Source organism: Podarcis raffonei, chromosome Z (genome assembly GCF_027172205.1).
Source record: "Podarcis raffonei isolate rPodRaf1 chromosome Z, rPodRaf1.pri, whole genome shotgun sequence".
NCBI lineage: Eukaryota > Metazoa > Chordata > Lepidosauria > Squamata > Lacertidae > Podarcis > Podarcis raffonei.
Window position 1 is genome coordinate 18,986,225 of NC_070621.1, and position 12,034 is coordinate 18,998,258.

A 12,034-nucleotide genomic window follows, 5' to 3' on the forward strand; every position below is an offset into this window, starting at 1 on the left:
TCCATTGCTGTGTCACGTTAAAGCCTTCAGACTTTGATGGAGCTGGTTTCTTGGGAGGAGGCAGAGTATGCATCCAAATGCCAGCCCGCTGGGAAATCACAAGTGGAGGAGAGTGCTGCTGCCACTCTTGTGCCTGAGTCCTTCTGTGTTCTTCTCTTCAGGGGTATCTGGTTGGCCACGGGGAGAACAGAAGTCTGGGCGAGGTGCACCATTGGCCAGACCCAGCCACAGCAGGGCTCTTCTTAGGTTCCTGTCGCAGAAATGGACCCCTTGTTTCGGGCTGCAAATGTCAGGATGCTAGGAGGACTTCCTTGCGCATGGGGTGGGGGGGGGAGAGAGAGAGAGAGCGGCAGGAGCAGGAAGAGAAAAGCAGGTTACATCATGGACGGCACAGGGAGCTAAAAGGAGGTGAAGAGGGCAGGGCCCTTCCGCTATAAAACCCTGTGGTTGGCGGAGTCTGTGTGGCACCAGTCCCATTCTCTACCCCCACCCCCAATTGCAGTGCAGTTCCTTCCTTTCTGGGCCCTGTTTTCCTGCTGTGCTGAATGGAAGGACACCAGGCGATGGAGCCTCCTGCACTGGAATCTCCCACACACTTCATATTGCATTCTCTCCCCGCAATTATTATACAGCTCCTCTCTTGTGAGCTTAGGTAGAAACAGGTTGCTGTGGCCAGATACTTGCACAGCTTTTCTGCAAAGTCTTGTACCCGGGGGCTCGCTATTCTGGCTTCACAATAAAAGTGAACGTAAACATAGTCTTATGCAAATTCAGGCGTGTTGGTTCCTCCAGGGTGCAGCAGTTAAGTTTCTGGAAAAAACCAAACAAATGGTGATGCTCCAAGAACAAATGTGAGCTGAGCCTTTGACCCTCCAGATTGTTGTTGATCTACAGCTACCTTCCTCCAGTAGGGATCAAGACCTCCTGCTGAGAGAGAAAAAGGGGGAGTCCCATTAGTAGGGTCACAACATGTCTGGAGAGCGAGGTGTGGCACCCACTTCACCGTGTGCTGTATTTGAACCAGCAAGGTTCAAGCCCCCGGCCCCCCAAGAGAAGATACAAGCAAGCTTGTGTTCTTTTAGAACGGACTTCTTCATACAGCACATAGTTATGACTGTGGAACTCACCCCCCACAAGGAGGAGTGATGGCCAACTAGGATGGCTTTAAAATAGGTTTAGACAAACTCATAGAGGAGAGTTTACTAGGCATGCTGGCGATGCTCTGCCTCCATATTTGGAAGCAATAAATGCTTCTGAATAGCTGTTGCTGGAACGTTTGGGAGGGCAGGGTTGCTGTTGTGCTCTGCTTAAGGGTTTCCCAAAAGAGGCACCTGACTGGTGATTGTCTATACTACGCTGGGCCCTCTTTGGCCTGATCCGGCAGGATCTTCTTAAGTTCTTAAGCAAACATGGAGGCTCCAAATCCAATATATAAGATAATTTTCCAGTATTATTATTTTTTTTAATGGGGCACCCATATTTTCTGAGACTGGATGGCATTTCACGTCAAGTCAGATTGACAGCATCTCTTGAGGTTTTCCAGCAAGCTGAGCAATTTTGCATCCTCTGCCATTAAGTAACAGAGCCTGCTTTTTCTCCCCCATTGTCAGAGGGGGCTAAAAACCAGGTCTGACACACGTTTTCTTCCTTTCCCCTTTTTCTTTCCCTACCTTCAAACACCTGGCAGGTTTTGCTGGTCAGAACTGTGAGGAAAATCTCAATGACTGCCCAGGAAACAACTGCAAGAATGGAGGGACCTGCGTGGACGGGGTGAACACCTACAACTGTCAGTGCCCCCCTGAATGGACAGGTAGGGAATGAAGGCCAATATCCTTGGGTGGGGGACAAGGGGACAGGTGAGGGTTTGGCTCCAGGGTTTGAAGACTGGCTCAGCTGCACCCTTCCAATCCATTCTCTGTTCATAGGGAGCACATAAGATGCCAAGATTTTAATGCACTTTCAGACCTTTACAGATTTATGTTGAAAGTTATGCATTATGAAATACGCAATACAGTTGTACCTCAAGTTGAATGTGCTTCGGGTTGAGCGCATTCGAGTTGCGCTCCACGGCAACCAGGAAGTAACGGAGCGCATTACTTCCAGGTTTCGCCGCATGCGCAGACGCTCAAAATGACGTCACACGCATGTGCAGAAGCGGCAAAACGTGACCCGCAGACGCGTTTTACGTTCCGTTCGGGATGCGAACGGGGCTCCTAACTGATCCCGTTTACATCCCGAGGTACCACTGTATTAGTGTTGTTATTGCCATTTTATTAGCCTTAGTTACAACTATTATTGGTGTTGCTCTTGCTACCATTAATAATGTTGCTGGGGCTTATCCCACATTACACCTCCTCACAGTAAGCCTATTGAAATTGGTGAATTTGACTCGCTCAGGTCACCCAAATTTTAGTAGGTCAGTTCTGCATAGGACTTAGCTGTAAACAACCCACTCTTACAATTATCACGATTGTTACTGAGGACCTTGCGTTATATGAGTTAAATAAGTTTGCTGTCTTTTGACAATGAGGGCAAAGGTGATGTCCAACTCATCTCTTTACTCCGCCCCACTGCGATTCCTGCCTTGCAGTGGCTGGACTAGATGACCCCCTCTTGGGCCCCTTCCAACTCTTCAAATTCTATGATTTTGTGAACCTCTTCCAGGCCAGTACTGTGCAGAGGATGTGGACGAGTGCCAACTGATCCCCAATGCTTGCCAGAACGGGGGCACGTGCCACAACACCCATGGCAGCTACAACTGCGTCTGTGTCAACGGCTGGACAGGCGAGGACTGCAGCGAGAACATTGACGACTGCGCCAACGCTGCCTGCTTCGTGGGAGCCACCTGCCACGATCGTGTGGCCTCTTTCTACTGCGAGTGCCCTCATGGACGGACAGGTGCGGATCGAGGGAACTGAATGCAAGGTCCCAGCTCCCTCCCCTGTTGGTACACGAAACCAGGGGTGCCACTTTGGGGTGGGTGGCCATGGGACTTTTGAGAGAGGGAGGGTGGGAGCCCCCCTGCAAGCATTCTTCTCTAAGCACCCGTGCCCGTTTCCTTGCAGGTCTGCTTTGCCACCTCAACGATGCTTGCATCAGCAACCCCTGCAATGATGGGTCCAACTGCGACACCAACCCAGTCACTGGCAAGGCCATCTGCACCTGCCCCTCTGGCTACATGGGGCCTGCCTGCAACCAGGACGTGGATGAATGCTCGCTTGGTAAGTGGACACAGGGAGGTCTTGGCAGGCAGAAATACCAGTGGAAAGGGTCCTACGTAGTCTGTTCTAGCCTGAAACCCAATGTAATACAGTCAGCACACAGGAAATAAAGAAAGCATGCCTCACACAAGGACTTCAGAACAAAGCAGATAGCAAAATGCAAAATAACAACAACAAGTGTAATCTGGAGTTACAATTGTAGAGTTTGAAGGGACCCTCAGGGTCCTCTAGCCCAACCCCCTGCAATGCTGGAAACCCGGCTGACAGAGTTACTCGCTGAAAATGCTCTCTCTTGGTTTCAGGTGTTGGCTTTTTCTCACCGATAGAAATTTAGCTGCCATTGATGCCACTGTTTATGTTTTTATCTTCCATTAGATTTTTAACATAAAGTTGAACTGACCTTGGTCAGCAAAGGGGCCAAATTTATTCTGCTGCGAAACTCCAGTTTAGTAATTGCAGGACAGATACACATTGTTTTGTGGATTCCAGCTCCTGATAGTTAACAGGGGCATAATACCTTGAAGGAAAGAGGGGAGCCAACATACCTGCTATCTCACAGCACTTGGGATATGGAAGGACATTGAATCTGCCCAGAGTTAACACTCTGCATTATTTAGCAACATTTGGACCCCCCCCCCAAAAAAATAGGGAGCTAGCTAGAGCAGGTCATCATAAGAAATACTCAAGGAGTACAGTGGAATCCTGAAACCCAGCTCAGGAGACTACATGCAAACAGAGGGTTCGAGGAAGAACAAGGCCAGGAGCCAGAAAGGTGCAGGCTGGGAGGTCCCGATCCATGGCCACCATCCCCAGTCATGCTCTGTTGCTTCCTTTGGGAGCTACTGCTTCTCTTCACTGTGTTTTTGTGTGTGTGTGTTCAATTTGGATTTGATTTAATATTTGTTTGCTGCTTTCTGGAAGGGGGGGAAAAAAGCACCACTGCAGTGCCAAGCTCAGAGCATCTCACAACAACAACAACCATGTTACAAATGAGCAAACAATATTTCTTGTATTGAAAAATTCACGACAGCATATAGATAAAGCAAAGGTGAACACAGGAGTAGTAAAGAATTAACACAGTTCAGTACAAACTCGGAAGACCAGTAATGCTAATATAGAATGCTGATTATGTCTTTTTAATGGTTCTGAACCCAACAGGTGCCAACCCCTGTGAGCATGCGGGGAAGTGCCTGAACACAGAGGGCTCCTTCGAATGCCAGTGCCAGCAAGGCTACTCTGGCCCCCGCTGTGAGATTGATGTGAATGAGTGCTCCTCAAACCCCTGCCAGAACGATGCCACCTGCCTGGACCAGATTGGGGTCTTTCACTGCATTTGTATGCCAGGTGAGTGCCCAGTTCTACGTACCACCCAGGAGGTATCCCCAGCAATGTGCCCTCTAGGTGTTGTTGAACTCCCAGTTCCCTTCATTATTCACTTACACACACACACACACACACACACACACACACACACACACACGAAGGAGTTCAAGGTGGCATGCATGGTTCTTCCTCTGCTCCTCATTTAATTCCACAAGCCTGTGAGGATGGGCTTAAGCTAAGAGGGCTTAAGCTAAGACTGGCTCCCAAGTTCCTGTCTGGAAAGCTTTGTGGCCAAGTTGGGGGGTGGGGGATTTTAACCCTGATCTCTCCCAGGTCCTAGTCAACATTCTTAACCACTGCATCAAACCTGACTCTCAGCATAGCCAGTGCTTGTGAATGATGCTGGGAGCTGGTGGTCCAGCAGCAGCTGCAGGCCACCACATTGACAGCCTCTGGTACAACTTATTTGTATGTCAGTTTGTGCCTGCACTGTGTGAAGCCTGATGCCTAGGAGAGAGGTGGCATCTGGGCATATTCTGCTTCGACGTTTGCCACACCTGGACTTCTCCTACCAGTGAAGTAAAGCCATAGGGTTGGTGCAGCTACTGAAAAGGCCCTGTCTCTTGTTGTCATAAGCTGTGCCTCCCTCTATGGTGGGACCATAGAGAAAGGACATTTCCTTCTGATCTTAGGAAGAGGGGCAGGTGGGAACCCCATGAAACAGATCAGCATGCTCTTCTGAGATCTGGCAGAGACTCGGTGTGTGTGGGCTGCCTTTACACTCTTGAGTAACTTGTAAGAGAGCTGCCTCCTAAAACACAGGGTGCTTTGGTCTTGGAGTGCCTGGGTTTTAGGAAGTTTAAGAGGGTCTGCCAGGGAAACAAGCAAGCTGCTTTGACCCTAGCCTGGATGCACAGGCTCAGAGCCTTTTTAAAAGTAATTGCCTTGGTGCACCCCAGATCCCCTCCCTTCTGGGCTACAGGAGTAAGTGGGAGGATGGAAGGTGGCAGCAATTACCATAGAGTAAAACCCATTGGCAACGCTGCAGGGCTGTTGTGTTGCAGCTGGTCAAGGAAGGGGGTGGGAGAGCCTCGCTTAGGCGCATGCACGCACGCGCGCACACACACATGCATCACATCCTGAACAAGAGCAGTCCTGATATGTGTTGATGCACTGCAACATTTTGCTGCCACCAAAATGCAGGAGAAAGTGGCTAAGCAGAGCCAGGAGTCTCTCCTCCACCATAAAGCCAAAGGAGGAGTTGGCCTTGCCAGCTTGAGCCATTTGCTGCTGGCTCTTTGAGGCACGGACCTTTTCTGCTATAGGTGTGCTGTCCTCTCAGCATGCATCAGGGGAGCTCCTTTAGGCTTACCTTTTCTTTCCTTGTCGGGAAACTCCTTTCAGGCTACGAGGGCATCTACTGCGAGATCAACACGGACGAGTGCGCCAGCAGCCCCTGCCTGCACAACGGGAACTGTGTGGACAAGATCAATGAGTTTGCCTGCGAGTGCCCCAGAGGTACTACTGGAGCGGGGTAGGGTGGGGGTGGAGGGGCATCGATCTTTCCGCCTTCAGTGCAAAGCCTTTGTAGTGAGAACGGAGCTGCAGTTAATCCACCACCCAGAGGCAAACCTTGCCTGCAGGTTTGAAATATGCTCAGAGTGGGCAGCTCGGGGGAAATTGGATGCTTCTCCTCTGATGTCTCTTAATTCTGGCAGTTCCAAGGGGCTCCACGCCTGCATTTGAGGTGGAGGAATGTGGTGTTGAGAAGTGGGTTGCCCTGTCTTTGAAGGAGTGTTGGGGGGGGCCCTGCCACTGCTGTTAGCCCTGGTAAGTAAAGGAAACCTCTGGGTCCAGAGGTCCAGTTTACCTTTCAGGCAGGGGGTATCTCCTAGCCTTACCTAAAGAAGCCACCAGAGGCTGAACCCTGGGGTTTTGAACCTTGTGCATGCAAAGCAGAAGGCTCCATGCCACTGGTGGCTTTTTCCCCTGAAAAAGGAAGTAAGGTTACTAGTCCTCATGATTCTAAATAAAGGGCAGGTTTAAATAGAAATCTGCCTTGCACAGACAGAATTTGCACTGTGTTCAGGACAGAAAGACCCCCCCCCCCTCATCAGAGGTGTTGTGTCTTTAAATGCCAGTTGCTGGGGGGTGGCTAGCAAGGAGAGTGCTGTTGTGCTCAGGGCCCTGGTGTGCACGTCATGTGTGGATGAGTAGAGTGTGCACTGGGAAGCTTGGGAATCACCCAGGCACACTCATCATCAGGCAGACAGGACTGGTTCCGTGCTCTGCTCAATGCCTGCCCTATGGAGAAAATGAGTTTATCATTTGGTGTGGTGTGGTGTGGTGTGGTGTGTGTGTGTGTGTGTGTGTGTGTGTGTGTGTGTAAAATTGCTTTGTCATTACAAGATTCTTGACAGCAAATATAATTCAGGGTAAGTAGTTGTGACCACAGGAAAAAACCAATGACCTCTGTGGATCCTGTTACCTTTTAAGAGGCTGCATTCACTCGGTAGTTTATTTCGCCTTCATGACGTTTCCTCTGTGTTATATTTGAACTTTTGCATGAGATGAAAACCAGAGATATAGCAGAATGCAACCGAGGTTTCACTCTCATTTCGGTGTTATTTGCAAACAGACGTTTCTTCTGGAAGCAAGTAACAGAGATACATGTTAAAACTTGCTCTACATTCCACTAGATTTTTAGAGGTGGCTTCTTCGCCATGTTAAAGCTCATATATAATGCAGGAATCAACAGATAGGGAAACTTCAGGAAAATGGGATAAACTGTGCTGGGATTACAGCCTTCTCTATATTCCTGGAAGTGGATTTACATCGTGTGAAAGCTCAAATATAACATGGAAACTAGCAGTTGGGGAAATGTCAGGAAAAGGGAATAGACCGGGAATCAGCAGACTTTTTCAGCAGGGGGCCGGTCCACTGTCCCTCAGACCTTGTGGGGGGCTGGACTATATTTTGAAGGAAAAAAACGAACGAATTCCTATGCCCCACAAATAACCCAGAGATGCATTTTAAATAAAAGCACACGTTCTACTCATGTAAAAACACGCTGATTCCTGGACCATCTGCAGGCCGCATTTAGAAGGCAATTGGGCCAGATCCGGCCCCTGGGCCTTAGTTTGCCTACCCATGAAATAGACTGTCATGTAAATTCAGCCGAAGTTATACCACACCAGCTGCACAACAAGCCTCGGTGCCACTTTTGCAGAGTTAAGATGCTGAGGGTGGGGGTTAGGGGTTCTGCCCTGTTGATTAGAAGGGGCTGCTACTTTGGCGGTTGTTTTGCCCTATTCTGACACACACCCCTTTTTTGTGCAACTCAGAACAGCAAATGCACACACCTCTCCTCTCAGCATAAAGAGGCCTTCAAGCCAAGCTCTACTTCCTCCTTCATCTGGGAGACAGAATGAAAGCGAGGGAGCGAGAAACCGAGGATCAATTTAAATAATGGCAGGAACAATATTTGCACTTATAAAGGCCCCCCTAGTTGGGGAATAAGTTGGTGAGGGGGAGCACTGGGAAGCTGGGAGAGGCAGAATGAGAGGAAGGCTGGATGGATTTAAATGAGGTGTTGCAGTCCACAGGACGAGAGAATGGGGGAGAGCGCCGGATAATCCATGAAATGGGGCTTTGGGGGCTTTTTGAAGTCAAGAGGCCGGGCTTTCCTCCTCCTCCTCCACCTCCTCCTCCTCTGTAGATGTAAATAAGATGTTCTCAGGGAGAGCCAGTCCAGCGCCCATTCAGAACCCCAGGCAGCCGTCTCCATGGCAATGGAGAGCGAAGGCCCTGAAAAACTTGATTTGGGGGCTGAATGGAGGGGAAGCAGAGCCCCAGGGTACAGAAGGCTGGCACCCCAAGTGTTGACGTGGAATAGTTGCCACAACAAGCCACAATTTACTAGCAAGAAGAGGATTTGAAGGTCCCCCTCCCCTTCAGCGTCTAGTTGGAAGAGTTTATGTGTGTATGGAGGGGTGTGTGAAAAACCCACATTTTCAAGCTCTTTTTTCTTATCCTGGTTGTAGGGATAGTTTAGGGGTCCGTGTGTGTGTGTGTGTGTGTGTGAGAGAGAGAGAGAGAGAGAGAGAGAGAGAGAGAGAGAGAGCGCGCTTCACATTCACACCATAAAGCACCATGATTCCACTTTGAAGAGTCATGGCTTCCCCCCAAACAAACCCGGGAGCTGCTGTTTGTTCAGGGTGCTGTAAGTTCCTAGGAAACCTCTCTATTCCCTTCATGAAGCTACAGTTCCCTGAGTTCCCATTGAAGAGGCATTGATGGTTAAACTGCTCTAGGAATTGTAGCTCTGTAAGGGGAATATGGGGGGTTGCCTAACAACTCAGTCCCCTGAACAAACTATAGTTCCCAGGATTCCTTGGGGGAAAGCCATGGCTTTTTAAAGTGGCATCACAGTACTTAAAATGTATGGTGGCCAGAGGGTGCCGGGGGTGGGAGAGAGAAGTCATATTGGCTTTCTGCAGCGAAGTGGAGCAGATTTCTACTGCTTCGGGGCTGCAAACTTCCCAGAAACAAAATGTGTAACTAAGAAGGTGCTGGAGACAGAGAGAGTTGGCTGTCGCTTTCGCACCTGGGCACTGTGCCAAATGGGGCAACCGAAAAAAGGGGGCAGCCAGGCCCCCATGACATGCTTTTTATGCTCTCTAGAGAAGATTTCCAGAGACAGGACAAGATCTTGGGAGGGGGAGCAGTGCCCATCTGTCAGTTTGCATTTTCACATTTCTGGACATTTTTTAAGGGATTGAGGATGGGGGGGCGGGATACAGCTTTACCCTCCAGTTTGTGGGAAATCACAAGAGTTATCGTAATTGTCCACCCCGAACTGGGTCCCCCCGCCCCACTTTGGGGCTGAGGATGTTTGTGGGAAGGCAGCTGTGAAGTGTATAATGACAGCCTATTCATCAAGATATTTCACAGAAAAGGTTTTTTGGCTTTTATTCCCAACTCCTCTGACTGTCCCTTGGGTACTCCTTTTTTAAAATAAAAGTGACTGGGAAATTCAAGCAGGGTGTCTGGACTGCATCCTGACCAGATAAAGATGTGCACAAAGGGGTCATCGCCAGCTAAGCCCTACTGAAGAGTAGAACCATTGAAGTTAGGAATGCCCGTAATTTCTAATAGGTCTATCTTGAGTAGAACTAAAATTGAACTTAAGAAGGGCCTGGCTGCTGGATCAGGCCGCATCCTGTTCTCACTTGTGGTCAACCAGATGCCCGTATGGGAAGCCTGCAAGCAGGATCTAAGCACAAGAGCCCTCCCTATGCCATGGTTTCCAGCATCTAGCTCAGTATTGTGCCCACTGACAGGCAGCCACAACTCTCCAGTGGTTTCATGCAAGTCATGTTCCCAGCCCCACCTAGAGATGCAACCGGGGACTGAACCTGGGACCTTCTGCATGCAAAGCAGTGACTCTGTCACTAAGCCGCAGCCCTTCTCCTAAAGCCCCTACAGTTTCCCTTTCTGGTCATCTAGAGGAATGCCTTACTTGCCACAGGTGACTGGGCAAGAAGAGGCTTCTCACCTGTGGAAGAGGTAGGAGCCATATTTGTTCCTTATCAGCAAGGGAGAGGAGGAGGGTGACCATTGCAGGGGTCTTGACCACCCTGAAGTCGGTGCTCAGGCCAAGCTCAGCCTCTTTGTTTCTCGGCAGGTTTCAATGGCCACCTATGCCAGTACGACATTGACGAGTGTGCCAGCACCCCGTGCAAGAATGGTGCCAAGTGTGTTGATGGCCCCAATGCCTACACCTGTGAATGCACTGAAGGTAAGCAGGGTTGGGGGGGTGGGACCTCTGACCTCTTCTGGAGGGCAAGGATTCTGAGACAGGGGGCAGCCCACTGCTGAAATAATGTATTTCACTGCACACAAAGGGATTTGATTTATTAGACTTTTCTATCACTTGGTGCTAAAAGAAAGTCTCTAATATGCTTTAGTATATATTTCATAACATGCCTTGATTGAAAACAAAACCCTTCTGTGCAGCACAAAAATGCTTAAAACAAATTATCAATAAGAAGAATAAACAACAATAATTTAAGAACTTATTTAAAGGTTGAAAGCACAATGAACTAAAGCTTGCATCAACTTTCTAAATACCTGGTTAGGCCTGTCTAAACAAAAATGTTTTCAACAGGTGCCAGAAAGAGTACGGTGAAGGTGGTTGCCTGTTGTCACTAGGCAGGGAGTTCCAAAGTATACTGCAAAGTAATGCAAAATAGCATAACGTAGTAGAGAATGTTACACAATGTTGGAACAAGAATTGCAAAACAAAACCCACACACCGTAAAGCATGGACTGAACATTGTTAACAACAGTGTCATTAAAATTGCCCAGGACAATAAGAGCTTTTATTGGAGGAGGGCTACCTGGAGATTCCGGGGGCTGTATACCACAAAGCTCCGACCATTCCCCTAAAAATAAAGTAAGATTCTAGTCCTCATAGTTCTGAAGAAATGGCTGAGTTAAATAGTTACGTTGGGGGTGCCATATACTGAGACTGACCCTTGGTGCATCTAATTCATTACTGTTTGCACTGAGTAGTGCCTAATTTTTCTTTTTCTGCATTTCATCAGACATGAGTCTAACACACACTTTGCTCGTAAAGCCAGGCTACTGCCTATTCTCTCTCTGTATGTGTGTGTTTAAAAAAACTCTTAAGTCCTCCTTCTGTGCCTCTGACAGTAGCCTGAGAGGCAGCAGTTTACCAGCCTTCTACTGATGCCATGGTCCCTCTAGCTCAATCTACACTGGCTGGCAGCAGTGGCACTCCAGAGTTTTCAGGCAGGAGATGATTCCAGTCATACCTGGAGATATATGTGGGGATTGGGCCCAGAGGCCTTTTGCATGCCAAGCAGATGCCGCCATGACACTTCCTCAGATGTTTCTGAAAGGCCTAGAGGGGTCTCAGTTCAGCTTGCAACCTAGAAATGCTTTCAGGAGGGGAGGAGCAGCAGCTCTGATTCTTGACTGGTGCAATGCCAGGGTCCCTGGCACCGACAACTGGTGGCACCCCCCCAAAAAAATATTTGGACTCTGCTTCCATTTCCTCCCTCTCTCCCCCACTCCTCATGAGTTTTGCTCTGTGCAGCACCTGACACAATGGAGGCAGCCCCCCCTCACCTTGGCTGAAAGCCAAACATTGCTGGGAAAGGGGGTATTGTGTGCCAGCCATTGGGGACTTTGCCTCTGGTCTCCTCCTTCCTTCTTGGGCCCCTCGCCTCCCCGCAAAGGAGAAAGCGGGGACAGAGCAATACAAAAAACAGGCCATTTCCAAACCCTCACATACACATACACACGGGTTTTTTTGGGGGGGTAGCAGGGGCCGTGCGCACTCGACGAGTGAAACTCAAGTAGGTTTGGGGACAAAGCCGACGCCATGAGCCGGCAGCAGTGAACAGAGGTGCTTTTGTGGGGGTCCTCCGCTAAAAATCTTCCAGCTGAACAGTCTCTAATGA

General features: G+C 49.2%; 1 protein-coding gene across 1 annotated transcript in view; it reads left to right on the top strand.

Moving 5' to 3' along the window:
- Nucleotides 1-12,034, top strand: part of NOTCH1 (notch receptor 1) — a 94,085-nt gene that overhangs the window by 39,905 nt on the left and 42,146 nt on the right. The window contains exons 5-10 of the mRNA XM_053375006.1: nucleotides 1,688-1,810; nucleotides 2,665-2,898; nucleotides 3,066-3,221; nucleotides 4,380-4,565; nucleotides 5,949-6,062; nucleotides 10,231-10,344. Coding sequence (XP_053230981.1) covers nucleotides 1,688-1,810; nucleotides 2,665-2,898; nucleotides 3,066-3,221; nucleotides 4,380-4,565; nucleotides 5,949-6,062; nucleotides 10,231-10,344 — 927 coding nt within the window. The remainder of the gene's footprint in view (nucleotides 1-1,687; nucleotides 1,811-2,664; nucleotides 2,899-3,065; nucleotides 3,222-4,379; nucleotides 4,566-5,948; nucleotides 6,063-10,230; nucleotides 10,345-12,034) is intronic.